Source organism: Carcharhinus amblyrhynchos, chromosome 4 (genome assembly GCF_965287045.1).
Source record: "Carcharhinus amblyrhynchos chromosome 4, sCarAmb.v2.hapA, whole genome shotgun sequence".
In the NCBI taxonomy this organism is placed as follows: Eukaryota; Metazoa; Chordata; class Chondrichthyes; order Carcharhiniformes; family Carcharhinidae; genus Carcharhinus; species Carcharhinus amblyrhynchos.
This window is the reverse complement of record NC_137327.1, coordinates 81,603,273-81,625,618: the sequence shown is the minus strand read 5'-3', so window position 1 is coordinate 81,625,618 and position 22,346 is coordinate 81,603,273. Positions and strand designations below refer to the sequence as shown.

General features: G+C 42.4%; 1 protein-coding gene across 5 annotated transcripts in view; it reads left to right on the top strand.

Annotated features, from left to right (window-relative positions):
• tenm1 (teneurin transmembrane protein 1) overlaps positions 1-22,346 on the top strand; it is a 704,577-nt gene that overhangs the window by 657,282 nt on the left and 24,949 nt on the right. For all 5 annotated transcript variants that reach the window (XM_080187425.1, XM_080187422.1, XM_080187424.1 and 2 more), the window contains 3 exons: positions 1,762-1,997; positions 11,027-11,323; positions 19,576-21,184. In XM_080187425.1, coding sequence (XP_080043551.1) covers positions 1,762-1,997; positions 11,027-11,323; positions 19,576-21,184 — 2,142 coding nt within the window. The remainder of the gene's footprint in view (positions 1-1,761; positions 1,998-11,026; positions 11,324-19,575; positions 21,185-22,346) is intronic.

Below are 22,346 nucleotides of genomic sequence, written 5' to 3'. Positions count from 1 at the left end.
TCATGTGTCCGAAAATGTGGCAGCTCACATTTACGAGCTTCTCCAGTATGAACTATGGCTACAAGAAATCTGGAGGAGTGGAGCTCCTGGCCTCCAATTAGTGAACGTCTGTCCAAGCATCCTTTAAATATGGCACCAGGATCTTCGACCCTGTGTGGCAACGGCGGCAGGGGCTACTTCCTGTCAGCCACTTCATGAGATTCAGCAATTTCCTCACACATAATTAATTAACTGAAAAGCGGAAGATTGCCAGGTGACCCAACGGGAACCACACTGAAGGTTCTGCTTGGACTTGGTATCCAGAATGGAAAATTCCGCCCATAGCAATAAAAATATTTGACCACACGTTTGAGAATGTCTGTTAGTATTTAGACAGAAGTGATGTTGAGTAAGTATTTCTACCAGAACTAATCCTTACAAATGTATTTCCCATGGATTTGTGGCACATCAGGAATTACTAGTCTAAGGATGACCATGAAACCATTGCTGATTGTTGGAAAAACCGATCTGGTTCACTAATGTCCCTTAGGGAAGGAAATCGGCCGTCCTTACCCGGTCTGGCCTACATGCGACTCCAGAGCCACAGCAATGTGGGTGACTCTTTAAATGCCTCAAGGATGCGTAATTAATTCTGGCCCAGTGAGTGACATCTGCACCCCATGAATGATTGGCGATCTCCATCAGAAAATATAACTCTGCTCACTCATTTGTTATTTATTACAATTATTTCTTTCTCCCCTTCAGGTTTCCATAATATATTAATTCCTTTCTGATGTAATTGCACTGGCACCAATTGGCTGAGTTGCATTATTATAGAGGTCATTCCTCATTTTTAAACATGAACCATGAGAGTTGGCAGGTTCTTCTAATTGGGCACCGTCAGCCTCAATTATGACCTCTGCCAATATCCAATCGGGCACATTTTATTCTGAGTTCATTGATTAGGGAACAGAAATAATCTTTTTCAATAAAAACAGAAAGTGCTGCAAATATTCAGCAGGATTGGAAGCAGAGTTGACAGCCGGAATTCTCCCATCCCGTCCGCCACTGGAATTTTAACGGGCGGGTTGCAGAAAACGTGAAACATCATTGACAGTCGGGTGGGAATTTCCGGCTTTTAGACCAGTGTGGCCGGAGAATTCCGCCCAACATTTTGAGTTGGAACTTACTCTTTTCTTCGACTCTACTACACCAATGGACTGGAAGCCACTCACTATGCCACTGCATTTGTTTATTTTCCTTAAACAATGCTGTGGCACAGTGGTTAGCACTGCTGTCTCATAGTGCCAGGGACCTGGGTTCAATTCCCAGCTTGGGTTATTGTCTGTGCGGAGTCTGCATGTTCTCCACATGTCCACATTGGTTTCCTCCAGGTGCTCCAGCTCCCTCCCACAGTCCAAATGTGTGCATGTTAGGTTGATGGCTATGCTAAGTTGCTCCTTAGTGCCAGAGGGACTAGGGTAAATACTTGGGATTATGGGGCTAGGGCCTAGGTGGGATTGTTGTCAGTGCAGTCTCAATGGGCTGAAAGGCCTCCTTCTGCACTGTAGGTATTTTATAATTCTATGAAACCTACCAGGTTGTCTATTGATAAGTTTGTTTCTATTACTGTGTGGATCTCAAACTACTGCTTCACTCCCAGTCTAGTCCACTGAGGTGGACCACCATTCATTTGGTGGTGGGCTAGGTCAGGTCCACCAGGAGAATTTTAATTAAGGAGTAAATGTAATTATTAATCATTTGAGGTATTTTATTTTCCAGAGCACATTCAAAACACCTACCAGGTTGGCCCTGATGGCTCTTTGCAAGTCAGTTTTGCCAGTGGGATGGAACTGACCCTGCAGACAGAACCTCACCTCTTGGCTGGAGCTGCAAACCCAACGATGGGAAAACGCAACATTTCACTGCCGACTGAACACAATCCAAACATAGTGGAGTGGAGGCAGAGGAAGGAGCAGGCCAAAGGCAACCTTGCCGTCTTTGGAAGGAGATTTAGGGTTAGTACCAAAAACCTGCTTTACTTCAAGAACACAATTTATAATGATATTGACGTATTGATAATTGGAAACCACTTTTATAACAAAGCCTATTGGTGAATAGTCATACAACAGATACATATAAACCCTGCTCAGTGTACTCCATAAGGCAACAGTATGATTAAAGAAGTACACATGATAAAAGCAGATATTCAGTTACGACTGTGCACACTATTATAATAGCCCTCGTAGCCCTAGACGATCTTTTCAAATGATTAAAGACAAGGCAAAGTTATTCAACTCCCATCAAAGATAGATATTTATGAAAACAACTGACACCACTGAACCTGAAAAAGTACTTGCGTAGATGCACATTTGTAACTGGATCCCACAACCCCAAAAAATCCATTGCAACATTTGCATTTTCAATTATGCGTCATTTTCTAATTTGCTCCTGTCAAGGTTATAAATGTTGTCAGGGACAATGTTCCAGGTAATTGTTTCTACATGAGGAAAACAGTAACAAATTAAATATGATTGGGCCACTATTGTACTAAGTGGTAATGGTAACCACCAGGCCAAATTTGCTCAGTTCTGTGAATCTGACAGTACACCAAGGCAGCAGCAAACTCTGATACTCTGTGGCTCAAAACCCACTCACTTCAACTAAGACTACAGATGCAAAAGAAATGAGGCAAAGGACTCCCTGAATTGAGGATTCCTGCATTAAGGGCCCTGGTTTTAAGTTGGAAGGTTGTACAGCAAGCATACCAGCCTAAGCCATATAAAAAAAATTAAGGAAGTTTTAATTAATTAATTTGCTTGGGGGCCTTTTATAAAGGGGGCTGTTTCATGGACACTAATTTTTTAAGTGGGTGGTATCTCACACTATCTCGGAGCAGGAAAGTCAAGCTAATGTTTCCATCCTGTGGGACAAGACAGCAACCCAATGTGAACCCTGAATGGCATATGCGCCATTTGGGTCCCATGGCAATTTGATGCCTTCTCCCTTGCCCATGTGTCTTGTGTAATTAATCACAAAGGGTACCAGTGGGCACTAGGTAAGTGCCAGCATCGTGACACCTCGAGAAAATTTAGGGCCATTGATCTGTAAATTCAGCAAAAATATATCTTACACATAAAATGCAAGTGTTTCAAAAAATAGAAACCCTAAATTATAATTTTACAAAATGGTGAATAACTGACAAGAGGGTGGTCTTTTGTAAACAAAATGATTTGTATCGTATTTGCTGAAAAATACTGTTACTATAACCTTATTGTTATAATCATGCAACCCATAATAGTTCCAATTTAGAGAATCAATCTGAGAAAAAGCATCGTCTCCTTTGAAAATTCTCACTTGCCGTGTGTTTTAATGTTTGAATCAAAAGCAATTTTCACAATAAGTTGGCAAAATATTGGAGATGGATAGAATACAAAATAAATATATTCCCATAAAGCAATGAAAGGTTTGTCAAACAATACAATTGTCCTTCAACCTAAACAATTGAGGTTAAGGCTAAAAATACTGAAGACACTCACGAAGAATATTAAAAAGTATGCAGAGAAGGTTAAAGGATAACATTTAAAGGGATAAAAGCAAATAGGAAAAACTGTCAGGGTTTTATAAACGTATATAAACAGTGAATGAATAGGTAAACAGAGGATAGGGTTGTTTGGGATTGAATGGAGATATTTACAAGATTAAAGCATCATGAAGACACCATAATTGATAAATCACATTAATGTTTTCAAAAAAAGGAACACTTTATAGAATCCCTACAGTGCAGAGGAGGCCATTCAGCCCATCGGGTCTGCACTGACTCTCTGACAGCATGTCTTCCTGAGGCCTTCTCCCCACCCTATTCCAATAACCTCACACATTTATCATTGGCAAATCCATCTAACTTGGCCATCTAAACTGCACCACATTGGACTATGGAAAAAAACTGGAGCACCAGGAGGAAACCCACGTAGACACTGGGAGAACAGGCAAACTCCACACAGACTGTAACACAAGGCTGGAATTGGACCTAGGTCCCTGGAGCTATGAAGCAGCAGTGCTAGCCACTGTGCTGCCCATAATTGTTTGAGATAATTGTAGAAAAGCAAATCCAGATGAATACATTCAGCTTGGCTGGCAGATTCTCAAGATTTTTAACAGTCGAGAAATTTTGGCAGAGAAGGCAGAAACAGTAAAATGGAGAAATTGGAATACTGGTCTGAACCGTTTTTATTCCTTCTGGGCTAGCCTGCTTGATTGGCACCTTGTCCATCAACTTAAACATTCATCCTTCCACTGCTGACACACCATGGTAGCAGTGTGTCGCATCTAAATGAAGCACTACTGTGGCTCACAGGCTGCTTTGACAGCAGCTTCCAAACACAGTCTCCACGTACAAGAATAAGGGCAGCAGGCATAAGCAAACACCACCACCTGCAAATTTCTTTCCAAGCCACACACACCATCCTCAGTTAGAAATATATTGCCATTTCTTCATGGTTGTTGGGTCCAAATCCTAGAATTTGGAATTCCAAATTCTGTGGGTATACATAAATTGTGTGGGCTCAGCTGTTCAAGAAGGTGATTCTCCACCACCACTCTCTCAACTGGAGATGAATAATAAAAGCTGATCTTGCCAGCAATACACAACGCCATAAAAGAATCCACAGGTCCAATATTTTCTCCGTAAATATGGGACAAGAGGATGACAAAAGAAACTTTTCTCGAGAAAACTGTGGAATTTGCATATCCTCCTGACATCTGCATGGGTTTCCCCTGAATGATCTGGTTTCCTCCCACTGTCCAAAGATGTGGGTTATGTTGATTGGCAATGCCAATAGCAGGGTGAATACGTGGGGTTACGAGGAAAGGGCCTTCATGGGATTGTGATCAGTGCAGGCTCGAATGGCCTCCTCCTGCACTGTAGGGATTCTATGATACTTGTAGTCACATGAAATCTCATGATACATGGGGAGAATGTGCAGACTTCACACAGACAGTGACCCACGCCAGGAATTGAATCCAGGTCCCTGGCGCTGTGAAGCAGCAGTGCTAACCACTTAGCCACTGTGCTGCCCACAATTTGCAGATGACACCAAGATTGTGCCATAGTGGATAGTGAAGAAAGCTATCTCTGATTGCAATAGGATCTTGATTAATTGGGCCAATGGGCTGACGAATGGCAGATGGAGTTTAATTTAGATAAATGCATGTTGGTAGATTGAACCAGGGCAAGACTTGCTCAGTTAATGATAGGGCATTGGGGAGAGTCATAGAACAAAGAGATCTAGGGGTACGTGCTCATAGCTCCTTGAAAGTGGAGTCACAGGTGGACAGAGTGGTGAAGAAGGCATTGCAATGCTTGGTTTCATTGGTCAGAACATTGAATACAGGAGTTGGGACATTTTGTTGAAGTTGCACAAGACATTGGTAAGGTCACACGTGGAATACGGTGTGCAATTCTGGTCACCCCAATACAGAAAGGATATTATTAAACTAGAAAGAGTGCAGAAAAGATTTACTAAGATGTTATCGGGACTTGATGGTTTGAGTTATAAGGAGAGATTAGATAGACTGGGACTTTTTTCTCTGGAGTGTCCATAAAATAATGAGGGGCACAGCGAGTCAATATCTTTTCCCAAAAGGTAGGGGAGTCTAAATCTAGGTTTAAGGTGAGAGGGGAGAGATTCAAAAATGTCCAGAGGGGCAATTCTTTCACTCAGAGTGTGGTAAGTCTCTGGAACAAGCTGCCAGAGATAGCAGTAGAGATGGGTACAATTCTGTCCTTTAAAAAGCATTTAGACAGTTACATGGGTAAGATAGGTATGGAGACCGAATGTGGGCAATTGGGATTAGTTTAGGGTTTTAAAAAAAAATGGACAGCATGGACAAATTTGGTCAAAGGGCCTGTATCCATGCTGTAAACCTCTGAGATTCTATGACTCAATAACTTGGGCAATGGAAGCAAAATCTCAAACCTTCCTGGTGAAACAAAACTCTGAGGTTTGAACAGGCTGGACTGTTAGACTCCAAAAACAGGTTAAAGTCCAATAGGTTTATTTGGTAGCAAAAGCTACTAGTTTTCAGAACGCTGCCCCTTCATCAGGTGAATGGGAGTTCTATTCACATTATATGCCCTGTTTGTGAATAGAACTCCCGCTCACCTGACGAAGGGCGAACACAGTGAGACTTCTTACTGTGTTTACCCCAGTCCAACACTGGCATCTCCACATCAAGACTCTAAGGAGATATGGATAGACTGGGGGAATGGGCAGACAAATGCCTTGTGCAAAGTAACTTATTTTTTATTATATATTTTGGGAAGAACTCATCCAATGGAATCAGACTGAAAGGTGTCAATGGACAGGGAGACATAAGGATTCAGATACATAATTCTCTCAACACATAACTGTAGACAACCAAACACATAGAATATAGGAGTGAGTGAATGTTAAACTTGTGCAATGTCTTGTGCAAAACATTTTCTCAACCACAGTTTGAGCCCTGTGTGCATAATAGAAAGAACACACCGGGCCTGATTTTACCATTTTCATTCTAAGTGCTGAATCTGGGCATAATGCAGATCGGACTTAGAAATTGGCTTTCAGGCGCCCCCATACACACAGCCTGAAAAAAACAATTCCAGTCCCATTTGCGCTGTGGGCGGGACTTAGCACGGCTGAAACGATCAGAGCTCTGAACTGCACATGCGCAGTTGGAGAAAACTTTGGAAAAGTGCACCCGTGTCAAATGGATCCCGAGCCGCAGAAAGCAAAGAAAGTGGCTCCGGAGCAATGGCCCCCACAGACATCACTGTCCCCCTTATCTAACCACCCTCCCCCCCCCACCCACACACATCACTGTCCCCCTTATCCATCCCCCCGCTGCCCAGGCCAATCACCACCTCTGCCCCCCTCCCCACCGATTGCCCACAGAGTGGCAGCAGACTCCCCTGCCCCCCACCAGAGATCCATCTGCCCACTCCCAATCAAAGATCCATCTGCCCCCCCACCAATGAGCAATCGGGCCTCCCACCCTCGAAATATATCTTACCCGCCCACCTCCCCCTCCCCCCTGACAACGATCTGGCCTCATTCTTCCCTCCCCAGAGAATGGTCTGGCCTCACTCACCACCTGCATCCCCCCCACCCCCCCAGATAACGACCTAACCTCACTCCCACCGCCCCCAACCCCCCCAGGTAATGATCTGGCCTCACTCACACCCCAGACAACAATCTGGCCTCACCCTCCCCCCACCTCCGCGAATGATCTGGCCACACCCCCCCCCCCGGAGGAACATCTGACCTGCCTCCTCCTCCCTCCCCACCACACAACGATCGGTCCTCTCCCCCCACCACCAGAGGTACGTCTGACCCACCTATGGAACTACAATTATTTCCGTTCTAACATTAGAAGGCTAAGAGGAAGTTTAATATGGATTTATATAATTAGGGCAAGATTTCCCAAACAATTTCAGCCATGGAATACTTTTGACCTCCCAAAAGTACTGATGGAATCCCTGAAAAACACTTATTATGTTGAAGCATTATACCATAAAAAATGATTGCTCTTGCACAATGATGTAAAAACTAATTTATAGAAGTATTTTCTATCTCTTATATGTGTACATTTATTATAATTAAAAAGTTCTCTTATTCATCAAAGAACCTTCTTTCTGAAATGTAGAACGGAAGAAGTGATGCTGCTTTATTTGCCCACAGATTTGTTTGATAATAGGAGTGCTGCTGGAGAACTGGATTCCCCAATCAGACACACTCACACTCTCAGCCTCGGTCTCACACAACTGCACACATGCACACTCACAAATCTCTCTCTCGCTCACTCTCTCTCTATCACATACACACTATACACACACCTCTCTCACACACACTCTCATCACACACACACACACACACACACACACACACACACACGAGTTTTCCAGTTCCACTCACCACGGGAATGGTAGTGGACAAGAGGCTGACCGTGGAAAGGTTGATTGCCCTCGGGCTGGATTTTCCGGGTTTGAAGCGGGCGCAGCCAGAAAATCTCATCCTCTATCTCACTCACGCTCACATTTTAACCTCTCCCTTTCTCACACACACTACAGCCTCTGTCTCATACACTCTCAGCTATCTCGCTCATACACTCATGTTCTCAATTCTCCCTTATGCACATACACGCTCACCCCCCTGTCTCTCTCTCATACACACACTGTCACCCCCCTCTTTCTCACTCACACACACTCACCCCCCTCTCTCTCTCTCACACACACACACACACACACACATCCCTCTGTTTCACATAAACACATATTCACACTCAGCTCTCTCACACTCGCTCTCACTATCTCACACACAGTCACCCCTCTACCACACACACACACACACACACACACACACACACACTGACTCTCACTATCTTACACACACAGTCACCCCTCAGTTTCTCTCACATGCACAGTCACCTCTGTCTCTCTCACATGTACACATACTCTCACACATGCACACTCTCTCACTCCCCCCACCCCACATGCACAGTCACACACAACACACACACTCTCTCACACACTTTCTCATCCCTCTCTCACACAAATTCTCACCCCTCTCTCACACACACTCTCCCTGCTTTCACACACACACACACACACACACACACACACACACACACACACACACACACACACACACACACACACACACACACACACACACACACTCTTCCCTCTTTCACACACACACATTCTCATCACTCTTTCACATACACACACGCTCTCATTCCCCTCTCACACACACTGACCTGGCTCCCTTTCACACACTCTCTCGCCTCTCTCTCTTACAGATTGTCACCTCTCTCTTACACACATACACACTTACCTATCTCTTCCTTGCTCTGTGGCCGTTTGTCCTTCTGCCCCATGGCTGCTTGCCCAGACCCTAGCTACTTGATTCTGTTGCTGGCTTTGCCATCCACTTACCTTTGCTCTCACCCTTGCCTAGGATATTGAGTGCTACCTTGCCGCTATTTCCAGCTCATCTAATCGGAGACTGGTTTGTCAGTGCATTGCTGATAGGCTGAATAGTGTGCCGATCAGTAGCGAATGTCGTGTAAAGACTGCCTCCAGTTGGGCAAGTTGGAAGGACAACTCTTTTCAAATTGACAGCAGCCAGACCTACCGCTGAACCCCTTGATATCTCCTCCGGAATCCCAGCGTTCTGTGGAATCCAATTTGGGAAATATTGACTTGGAGGAAGATTATTTCCTCTGGTTACGAGTTCAGTAATGACCCTTAAGAGAATTATTTTTCTACAAATAACTGTAGGAGCAGAGAATGGTTTGCCATTAGCAATGGTTGAGACTCAGGCTATTGTTTTTGTCAAAGAAAACTTCAATAAACATTCACAGTGGAAGATGGTATTGAGTTATCAATTGAGAACATGGTAGCTGAATTAATTTTTGATTGCTCTTGAGAGAAAGCTAGCACAGAACAAAAGGCAAAAGAACAATGCTCTATTCTATAAACCTCTAATGTTCAACAATATACTTAAAACACTGTAGAAATCCTTTATCTGAGGCAAGATTAAATAAATCAAAAAATTATATTAAACTGTGCTGAAATAGAGGTAACTGCAGTTTAGACACATATAAGCCCTGCTTTTGGAATAACAAAATGTGACATTTTCTTTTCAAAACATTAACACCTAACAGCTTTTCATTTTTGTCTTGATGGCAGTCATTTTTTATGAAAGAAAGAAATGTTAAATAATCTCAATGTACCCCCTATATCACTAAATTCTGCAAATTGTCATTGAATCCCATGAATATGGTAACAACAATCTGCTGAGAGTAATCAGTGGAATGATTCATTCTGCTTTTTGCTACTTATGCATCTTTCTATGTTATAAAAAGCTTCATATATCAGAACAAAATTAATTCCCTGAAGATCATAAATCTTGAAAATAGTAGTTGCTGAGATCAGGAATCATATACGTTGAAATTAGATTCAAATGGTACATAAGAAAAATATAACAAAGGCAGAATAGTTATATATTACAACAGTGATGGCATTTCACAGGTACTTCATCAATTGTAAGTATTTTGCAACATCCTAAGGTTGTGATAAGCACGTTATAATTGAAAGTCTTTCCTTCCTTTTTATTTCTTTGGTCAGATATCTGGAGCCAACCATGATTTTTATATTTCTGTATCACCAGTGACAGAAGTGTACCTACTAATATTTCACTTTCTGGTGGACAGCTCAAAGTGCTGTAGCCACACATCGTTTTGAACGATAAAATCTACAAATATCCCATGGCTATTTTTCTATAATGCAGGTGGACCTATATAAAACTTGAGACATTCTATTGTGTTGAAGGCACTATATAAATTCAAGTTTTTTTTATTCAGCCAAGGGACCTGCGCAGAGCTGGCCGACTAGCATTTATTCCTGTTTGCCCTCAAGAAGGTGGTGGTGAGCTGCCTTCTTGAAATGCTGCAGTCCATATGCTGTAGTTTGACCCACAATGCCATTTCAGAGGGAATTCCAGTATTTTGACACAGCAACTGTGAAGGATATATTTCCAAGTCAGAATGTGAGTGGCTTGGAGGGGAACTTGTAGGGGTGGTGCTGCCATGTATCCGTTGCCCTAGTGCTTCTAGATGAAGCGATCATGGGTTTCTAAGGGGCTGTCTAAGGATCTTTGGTGAATTTCTACAATGCATCTTGCGGATAGTACACACTGCTGTTACTAAGATTCAGTGGTGAAGGGAGTGGATGTTTGTGGATATGGCGCCAATCAAGTGAGCTGGTACTGTTATTATTAATGGTGATGTTAAAATCCGAGACCTGCTGAGATTCATCGAGGATTTATGGAGAATTCTTTAGAAAATAAATTGCAATATAAATTATATACAGAAAAATTATCAATCCTTTTTTGTTATCAGATAATTGCTTTGTTTATATTTTATCAAGACTTTGATTTTGTAAATCAAAGCGATGACTTTGTTATTAGTGATTCAAGCTGATTCACAATTTGTTTATCATTAGGCTCACAACAGAAACCTGCTGTCAATAGACTTTGATCGTCGCACCAGAATCGGAAAGATTTATGACGACCATCGAAAGTTTACCCTCAAGATTCAGTACGACCAGCTGGGACGTCCAGTTCTTTGGGCACCCAGTAACAAGTTCAGCGAGGTCAATGTCACCTATTCCCCCATGGGACTGCTGACAAGCATTCAGCGGGGGACCTGCATTGAACGAATGGAATATGATCAGAGTGGCAGGATCATATCCAGAGTGCTAGCAGATGGGAAAATATGGAGTTACACTTATTCAGAAAAGGTGAGGCAACACAGAATTGTTCTGGAATTTATAAAAAGTAAAATCATTTCTAGTGTTCAGCCGCAGGAAACTTGTATCAACGCCTTTGGCAACATGAGTGAACTAAAATTGATAACCTAAGTCATAATAGCACGCTTAAAAATAAAATCAAATAGGAACTGATTTTGAATTTGCACCTCGGGGAAAGAAACTGAAAGCTGTGCTATTAGATTATGTTGCACTGTAGACTCGGGTTATACATAGATACAGATTGTCCATAGCACAACAGGCTATAAGGGTATTGTAAATGTTTTCAATGCCATTATGGTGCAGCTTATTTTCATTCTCATTATTAATTCAGTACTTCACTCTCCAAAGCTTTCACCTGTACTCCACTTGCACCTAGTTTGACGGCTGAACCATAGATTTACCTCATATGTTCAATGTCTGCTTCTCTGTCCAACTGACAGAAAACCTATTTGCTGAAATGCAAAGTGTGCAACACATCATATCGGGAGCTGCTCTCACACACCATCCGCCCCCCCCACCAATTCAGACACCAAACACAGCATTTGATTCACTTTTTTCAAATAACATTGATTAATCTCGTGTTAAACTGATGAAATTTGAGATTAATGTCTTCAACTTTAATTATTAGCCTCAAAGACTGAGCCCTCAGCAATTATCCATGAAAGTAGCATTCCTCCAGTCAATGGTGACCATTATGTTTAAACACTCTGTACGTATAGCTAGTGTCAGAGTCTTTTAAAAGCCATTTGAATGTAATTGTTTCTATTATCACCAATAATCATGTGGAGAATAGTTGTGACTGTTTTTCGAATGGAGGATAATATATAGTGATGTGCCCCTCAGATTTTTCATATTTCTTTGTTCATGAGGTGTGAGTTTCACTAGCGTGGCCAGCATTTATGGTCCACACTAATCGCACTTGAGAAGATAGTGGTGAGCTGACTTCTTAGACCACAGTAGTCCATGTGGTGTAGGCACACCCACAGTGCTATTTGGGGAAGGAGATGGAGAAGTGGGGTTCCAGGATTTTGACCCAGCAACAGGTCCACTGCTGTTTTTGAGAAATAGGCCAGAATGTTACAGATCTCGGTGCAATGGACTAGAGAGAGGAGAGCCTGTAGTGCCAGGGAACCATAACTGGACAGCTGTCCAGTGGAGTTATGCAGTTGGAAAGGTTTCCCTATTTGAATAATTTAGGCCCAAGTAAGGCCATGAGCATTTTGTTGGCAATGGAGTGCCTCACTGCACACCACATGGGGAGGCCACTGTCTGCCTCCCAGCTGCATCTCAGGAAGGCACCAGAACCGGAGGACCCAAAGGCCCAAATAGGAAGTCACAATCAAAAACGGCCAACCCCAGGGTCCCAAATACTCATCCAGAGGGGGTTTCCCTTCCCTTACCAGTCTCAGCCACCCAAATTTTTATTTATTTAAATTACACTCTTGAGGGAGCCTCCACATTGAGTCATCCTCTGGGTCATGACCTGCTTCAGTAGCATCTAACTCTTTGGATGGTGCTGATGAGGCTCCAGAACAGACATTACAGCGCTGTACAGGCCCTTCGGCCCTCAATGTTGCGCCTACCAGTGGAACCAATCTAATGACCCACCAACCTAAACTATTCCAATGTTATCCATATGCCTATCCACTGACCAGTTGAACGCCCTTAAAGTTGGCGAGTCCACAACTGCTGCAGGCAGGGCATTCCACGACCTTACCACCCTCTGAGTAAAGAACCTACCTCTGACATCCATTCTATAATTACCACCCCTTAATTTAAAGCTATGTCCCCTTGTGTTAGCCATCACCATCTGAGGTAAAAGGCTCTCACTGTCCACTCTATCCAATCCTTTGATCATCTTGTATGCCTCAATCAGGTCACCTCGTAACCTTCTTCTCTCCATTGAAAATAACCTCAAGTCCCTCAGCCTTTCCTCATAAGACCTTCCCACCATACCAGGCAACATCCTGGTAAACCTCCTCTGCACCCTTTCCAATGCCTCCACATCTTTCTTATAATGCGGCGACCAGAACTGTGCGCAATACTCCAAGTGCGGCCGCACCAGAGTTTTGTACAGTTGTAACATGACAGGCCTCTGATTGGGCTAGTTGCATCAGCAGCCTACCCATCATCCTTAATTGGGTGGTAGGCCTGGCAGTGGCCAATTATGAAGCCACCTTTCGAAAATTTGTTATCGTGGTGCCACCGTGCATTCGTATAAGCTCAGAATTCATATATGCTCTTGACATTGGGACTTCCCCTTTCCCAAACTTCTGCCCACAGCAATGAATTGGACTTGGCTATAAGGGATAGATAACACAAATCATGAAATCTATTAAACAATTAGGAGATTATTCTCACAGATTACCTGTATTGTTCCAAGAATGATCTGGGCACTTCTTTTGAGCTGTGCCTCAAGCAGCATGTGAGATCAGCTCTATGAATTTAATGTGATGTTGTGACCCGAGCCCTGTCCCTTTCCCCATTCTATGGCATCACCAGCAACTGTTAGAGTCTTGGGTTCAATGATGTCACCTGATGACTGCCACGTAGAGCCGTGGTCTGTGGAGTCCAGTCGGCAAGGCACGAGAGGGTCACAAAGTTGGAGAGTTGGGAATCGTGTAATTTGAAAGCTTGCAGTTCCCATCCATTTGCCTTCCCTCTGAGGATGCAGCAATACTCCCTGCAAAATCCAGGAACTGACCACAACACCTCTAAAAACAGTCCAGAGTACCTGCATTCACCTTGCATTAGCAGAAGAATCTTAACAAGTACCTTGCATCCAATTTTTATACCCTATAGGTATTACTTTTGCTGGGCTCCTCTTACAGATGAGCATATGTTACTTGCAGAATGACAAGCTAATTCAGTGCCTGGATCTGTGTGGTCAAATAATTTACCCCGGCATCACAGCTGTTGGTGGGGCTGCATAACATCAGAATAGTGCTCCTTCACAGCTTTCTAGTGTACGTTGGGGACACCAATGCAGAATCCTTCCCAAGAGGTATGCCGTGCTGGAAGTAGCCACAGCCTGTTAGCAGTGATTAAATTTGTGCACTTGTCAGTGGAATTTACTGTACAGTGATCATGAATGGGCTCCTTAACTGAGTTTCCATCGTTTATATGGAACAAGGGACGCTGAGGCCAACTGAATAGGTGGAGTTAAAAATTACTCCTGCCACCTCACCCAAGAAGGCAATTCAGTCACGAAAGCGGATTGAAATGGAGCTTATTATGTTGTTGATGGCTCAGTTCCACGCTGTACGATTCATTTTCTTATGAAGCCTCAAGAGAAATATTTTCCCTTTTTCTCTGCTATAAGGAATTCTGATACATTGTTTAGAACGTTGCAATATATTGTGGTTTGTCTTATTCTGTCAGTGCAAAGGAATAAAATGCACAAAGATCTGGAGGCTATATTCATCATGCTAATAGGAATAGCACAATGATTATGCTAAAAAGCATGGACAACTTATGTTAATTCTAAAATATACTTTCCTTTAACAATTGAAAAACTTAAGATGAAACTTAGGGAATGTATTACGATGGAAACAAAATTTGTGCATGCAAATTTGATTAATTAAAATAGATTTTCTTTTACTAAACGGATGCATCGGTTATTTTTGTTAAGGATACCAATGGATTTTTAATTGTACCAGATTTATATGTACACCTAATTTACATAGGTTACACTATATTAAATGCAATGATAATGTGCAGGCAAGCTTTGGTAATTCTGGAATGATTAATTTACTACAGCTCAATTCATCTTAACAGAATAAAGGTAATGAAGGCAAAAGGAAACAAAATCTGAATGCTGGAAACCTGAAGGGGAAATATAAAGCCCTAGAGTTGCAAAGCAAGTGTCAATAGCTGAAAAGATGAAAGACAGGCAAAGTGTGAGTTGGCAGTGGGTCCGCACCCTTGGGATCCATTCACCTTTCTTCCACCACATTACTGCATCATATGAACCTTTTCTTTGCCAGATATTCCACACTTTCTTCCTCCTCTGCTGTTCTGCCACAAGCATTTATATTTTCTGTAAGCCCATCATTTACTTCTTTTCTTGTCTCATTTTCACCTCCTTTTGCTTTGCACCATCATCAACTTTGTCACTCGTACCCTCCAGCCTGTCAAGGAGGCCTTTTAACCACTCGAGTATACATTTGTACTGACTTTCCATCACCATTCAGGTATAATTTCAGCATTTTTAAAGGACCTGCTCTGCGTCAAACAGTATAAAGGAATATTATAGATAGGTCACGGAGTGGACTCATAGTACAATGACATACAGTGAAACGGGGCAATGAATTATCAGTCACATGGGGAAATCACAAGACAAGTGTAAGATATTTTGTTAGAAAGAGACAGGAACAAATCGAGAAGCAAATTAGTCAGTGTCACCAATAAACACAATCTCGCGGATAAATGAGTGGCATGTGAAAAATCAAGCATGCAGGACAGTTGCCTGTTCCCTCAGGTGGGAATTCTTAGCACAGAGAGAGCTAGAAATATTTAGCAGGTGAAGCAGCTCTCTGGAAATGGGACAAAGGAGTTAAATGTTCTGGATGTGATTCTTCATCAAACCCAGAGTTAAAACTGAAGCTCACAGCTAAAGGCAAATCACTGACCTAGTTAGGAGATTACTTAGCCAGTTTAAGTCAGACAGTAGGGATAATGACTATGTTGTCAAACTGGAAGGAAGAATCTAGTGATGTACCAAGAGGGTTGGCGCTAAGGTCTTTTCTGTTCACTATGTTAATTGCATAGATAACACAATAGGGAGTCAGATATCCAAGTTTGCTAGTGACACAAAGATTGGTGGCACAGTAAGTAGTGCAGTTGGAAACATAACATTCTAAGGAGATATTGGTAGATTAAGTCAGTGGATTTCAACAACAGTCACTGGGAGGTCATCCATTTTGGACCAAAAAATAGGATAGATCTGAGTATTTTTTTTGAACAATAAAAGGCAGGGATGGAGAAGGTCCAAAGAGATTTAGGGATGCATGAGATCATTAAAATGGTTTAACAGACCACACAGATCATTAAAGTGGATTGAAAGCTATATGCTGTGGGTGCTGGATATATGTAATAAAAACAGGATATGCACTGGACAAATTCAGCATGTCTGGCAGATTCTGAGAGGGAGAGAGAAACAGAGTTAATATGTTGAGTCCAATTTAGCTCTACCTTAGAATCAGAATCTTCTTCCAAAGAAGAATCATATTGGACTCAAACAATTCCTCTCTCCACAAATACTGCCAGACAATTTGAGTTTTTCCGGTACACTTTGTTTTTGTTAAACAATAGATTATCAGAAAGGCTAATGAAATGTTAGTATTTCATCCTAAGAGGTAGGCTATAAAGGAGAGGAGTTCTGGCTTTTGTTAGACATTTGTTAGACCACATCGGGAGTTCTGTGCACAGTTGTGGGCATCACACTGTGGGGACAATGGCCCATATCTTCTGGTCCCAGTAATGAAAAGCTCATCATAATTGAAGGCTGACGTAAAATCAGAAATTCCAGGAAATCAATTTACACCTTGTTCCAGAATATCTAACTCACCAGAAATGGCTCCGGGGGAGCATTATTCCTGCTGAAAACTGTCAGCACTTAAACCTGGGCTGTTTGCCCAGGACATACACAGATTTTTAGCCTGGCGTATCTAAAACTGTTCCCAGCAAGTGTAAAACCTGCAGAGGAGTGCAGTCCAATAAAACAGCATCAAAAGACTTCAGCACCCTTGTCACCCTTGGCTCTGGTCACCACTATCCCAAGATTTGTTCACTCCAGCACTGCTCACCACTACTCCGCACCCCCACTCCAGTCCCACTCCCAGCAACCCTGTTCACCCCAACCTCTGCACTGCTCACCGCTCCCCAGAACACCCCTGCTGACCTTGCTTCTCACACTCTTCCTTCTGCTCACATCACCCTCATGTCGCTCTCACATGCCCGAAACTGCTTACCAGTCCCCTCCCCAACAATATTGTTCACGCTACACGCCCATGCAGACTGCAGTGCTGCATCTGCACTTGCCATTTATCCATCTCCTGTTTTACACCTCATCCATTTTTTTCTCATGTCTGTGTTTTTTCTCCTCCCTCCTTCCCTCTGCTCAGTCTCTTTTTAAATAGTGTTCATTTGTAATATTGGAGCATAGTAACAGGAGTAGGCTTGAATCTGTTTTGCCATCCAATGGTATCATTACTGGTCTGTATCTTAACTCCAGCCACCTGCCTTCGTCCCATATTCTCATAAACCTGTCCAGCTTTACCACAATTTCCATGCTTTCCTTTGTTATTCTACTGTAGCCATTAATACTTCCTCTGCCACTATTGTTCGCCTGCTATGGTTCAGTTGGTAGCTCTTTTTGCCACTTAGTTAGAAGGTAGTGGGTTCAGGTCCCACCCCTGAGCTTGAGTGCAAAACTCAAAGCAGACATTCTAGTGCGGTACTCAATAAATGTTGCATTGTTGGAGGTGCCATCCTTTGAATCAGATCGTCACATGAAAAAAAATTGTCTGGCCGCTATCACATTGCTATTTTGTGGGAGCTTGCTGTGCATACATTAGTTGCTACATTAGTCCCTACATTACCACAATAATACACTTCTAAAGTATTTAATTGACATCCAGTGGTCATGAAGGGTGCGGTAGAAATGCAAATCTTGTTTTTATTTTATGCCTCATTATCATAGAATCCCTGCAGTGCAGAAGGAGGCCATTCGGCCCATCAAGTTTGCCCTGACCCTCTGACAGAGCATCTTATCCAGACCTATCCCTATAACCCACACCGACTCCATTAATCCTCTAAGCTGTACATATTGGCCACTAAAGGGAAATTTAGCACGGCTAATCCACCTAACCTGCACATCTTTGGACATTGGCAGAACCAAGAGCACACAGAGGAAACGTGGAGAGAGCATGCAAACTCCACACAGTCACCCAGGGCTGAAACAAACCCAGGTCTCTGGCGCTGTGAGGAAGCAGTGCTAACCTTGTGCCACCATGCCGCCCCACCTTTATCACCATCTTTTACTTTACACCATCATTACTTTTGTCTTTTAATCATCCTGCCTCCATTCTATCACAGACTTTCGCCTGTCCCAACAACTGCTTAAGTGCTGATCATTGCTAACAGATATCAACCCTGATGAAAGATCATTATTTTCTCTCTGTCAATGCAGTCTGACCTGCGGAGTGTTTGGCAATATTTTTTGTCGAAAGTATAAAAGCCAGGTACCCCTGATATTGGAAATCTGAAATAAAAACAGAAAATAATGGAAATATTCAGCAGATCAGGTAGCATTTGTGGAAAAAGAAATACAAAATAATGTTTCAGGCTGATGACCTTCCTTCAGATCCAGAGGCAATAAAAAGACGGAGGAGGGAAGGCTTAAAGGGAATGGTATTAAAAGGACACAGAATAAGAGAAATTAATTGAGAAAAAGGAATGATGCAAGGCAAAGTGAGATTGTAATGGGACAAGTATATCATTAAAAGATGAGTTAGAGGGTGTTGGCGTAGGAATCATCACCAATTGTTGCGGCCAGAAAAAATAACAGTTCAGTTGGTTGGAATTGTTCAACCCAGTGTTGAGTCTGGGGGTGGAATTTTGATGTTCCGCCCACCACAGGCATCGTAGCTGGTGGGACAGGACCACACTAAAGTCTATAAACCTTGGGTGGGATTTTTCCATCTTGGGGTGAGCACGGCCAGAAAATCCTGCCCTGGAAGTCTGTAAAGTGCTAAATTGAAAGCTGAGTTGCTGTACCTCACACTTCAGTTAACCTTCATTAGATCTGTCCGAGGACAGATAAATCAGAGCAAGAATGGGGTGGAGAAGAGAATTAATCCTGTTCGAACCACCTAGGCGAAACTCGAATTCTAGTGCCCAGGATATACTCTGTTCGTGGGTGCTAACGTACTTTTAGTTGTAAATTTAAACAGTGTAGGAAACACGAGGAAACAATTAAACTCATTGCAAGTATCCCCCTGAGTTACTTTTTCACCTGATTTACTCTAAATTTGCAACTCGTGGTGTCAAAGTCATGTGGTGTTGGATCACATTCTCAAGGGTGTTTCATAGTGCTTTATTCTGGCTCATACCTGCACTACCATTGGAATTTAAATTTACCTAAAACAACTCTATTTTTCTTCTCAGAAAGTGTTCCTGGGTTTGTTTCTGTGGATATCTCAAATTGCCAGTTAATAACTTTTAGTTTTGTTTTTCAACAGTCTGTGACACTTCTTTTGCACAGCCAGCGGAGGTACATTTTTGACTACGATCAGACGGATAGACTTTTCTCAATCACCATGCCCAGTATGGTTCGGCATACTTTGCAGACCATTTGTTCTGTGGGATATTATAGAAACATCTACAATCCACCTGACAGTAGTGCCTCCGTCATACAGGATTACACTGAGGATGGGCGCTTGCTCCAAACTTTGTACTTGGGGTCTGGACGCATGGTGATCTACAAATACACCAGACTGTCCAAGTTTTCCGAGATTGTTTATGATACCACTCAGGTCAACTTCACTTACGATGAGGCAGCCGGTGTGATTAAGACCATCCAACTGATACACGAAGGATTTACCTGCACGGTGCGATTTCGACAAACTGGACCCCTTATTGCTCGACAAATCTTTAGGTTCAGCGACGACACTCTTGTTAATGCTCGCTTTGACTACAGTTATAATAACCTCCGAATCACGAGCATGCAGGCTATGATCAATGAAACTCCCCTGCCCATTGATCTTTATCGTCACGATGATGTGTCAGGACGGACAGAACAGTTCGGGAAGTTCAGTGTGATCTATTATGACCTGAACCAGATTATAACCACAACTGTTATGACACACACCAAGAGATTCAATACCAATGGCCAAGTGAGAGAGGTCCAATTTGAGATCCTGAGATCCATTACATATTGGATGACCATTCAATATGACAACATGGGACGAATGATAGTGTGTGAAATAAGAGTTGGAACCGATACCAATCTTACTAAGCACTCCTATGAATATGATGCTGATGGGCAACTGCAAACGGTTTCAATTAACAACAAACCCCAATGGCGCTACAATTACGACTTAAATGGAAACATCAACTTGATGAGCTACGAGAATAATGCTCACCTCACCCCACTGAGGTATGACCTACGAGATAGGATTACCAGATTTGGAGAAGTGCAGTACAAAATGGATGAAGATGGCTTCCTTAAGCAGAGGGGTGATATCATATTCGACTACAACTCCAACGGCTTACTCAGCAGGGCATACGATAATGTTGCAGGTTGGAGTATGTTGTATCGATATGATGGATTGGGAAGACGTGTAGCCAGCAAGACAAACACCGGCCAGCACCTGCAGTACTTTTATGCAGATCTGATTCACCCAACCAGAATCACTCATATGTACAATCATACAAACTCTGAAATCACATCACTCTACTATGATCTTCAAGGTCATCTCATAGCCATGGAGATCAGCAATGGTGAAGAGTTTTACATAACCTGTGATAACACTGGGACTCCCTTAGCTGTGTTCAGTAATTCTGGGCAATTAATTAAGCAGATGAAGTACACACCCTACGGAGATATTTATCAAGATTCCTACACTGATTTTCAAATTATCATTGGTTTTCATGGTGGTCTTTACGATCCCCTGACAAAGCTCATACATCTGGGGCATCGTGATTACGATGTTATATCAGGACGATGGACAACCCCAAACTATAATCTCTGGGAAGACTTAAACGGCAACCTGTTTCCATTTAATCTGTACTCATTTAAAAATAACAATCCAATCAGCACAGTTCAGGACATCACCCATTTCACTACAGGTAAGGAATAACATATAACTACAAGTCTTTGTCAGAAAATAAAATCCTTTATCTTACCAGGCCACTGGTTCACAGGCGGTACACATGTAAGTGCATGCTAGTCAGCTAAAGTTTAGAAGTTTTGAGGGTGTTGGGTTTTAACTCCTGTAAGTTGTTTTTTTCCAACATGATTGGAGTAACAAAGCTCAGCCTTCAGAAGACTGTAAGACTGTAAAATATAGGAAGAAGTCTCACAACACCAGGTTAAAGTCCAACAAGTTTATCCGGAATCGCAAGCTTTTGGCGCACTGGTCCTTTATCAGGTGAATGAAGGAGCAGTGTTCTGAAAGCTCTTGATTCCAGGTAAACCTGTTGGGCTTTAACTTGGTGTTGTGAGACTTTTTGCTGTGCCCACCCCAATACAACACCGGCAACTACACGGCATAAAACATAGGAGCAGAATTAGGCCACTCAACCCATTGAGTCTGCCCAACTATTCAATCATGGTTGATAAGTTTCTCAACTCATTCTCCCACCCTTCTCCCTGTAACTTATGGTTCCCCTTACCAATCAAGAACCTATCCATCTCTGTCGAAGTGAACATTGAAAACTGTGCATAATCTTCCAGCTGCACCTGAAAAGGAATGAGTTTCCTCTGTTTTATTTTAGTTTTCAAAATCGGAAACTAGGTCTGGGTGAAAAGCCACACTGAGTCTCAGATTGTAAAAGTAGAGATGAGAAATGTTTCGTAGACAATATAAAAGGAAATAGTAAGGTGCTTTCCTAAACGTATACAAGTTTTAAAAAGTTTATCAAAGAAGGACAATGTTTAAGGAAGAAGATATGATGCAGGTATTAAATAAATATCTTGAATCACTTTTATTAAAATGTTGTTGGAAGAAACCACATGAATGTGAGAAAGGAAGATATATAGATAAGAAACAGTTCTGGAAAACATATAAAGTACATTTTGGATGGAAAAATAGGAATCAAAGAAAGGAAAGAAGCTGAAAGGTAGTTTAAGGTAAATTATTAGTGTCAAAGCAGACTTATATTGACACTGCAATGAAGTTACTGTGAAAATCCCAGCGTCGCCATACTCCAATGCCTGTTCAAGTACATTGAGGGAAAATTTAGCATGGCCGGCACGCCTTTCAGACTGTGGGAGGAAACTGGAGCTTCC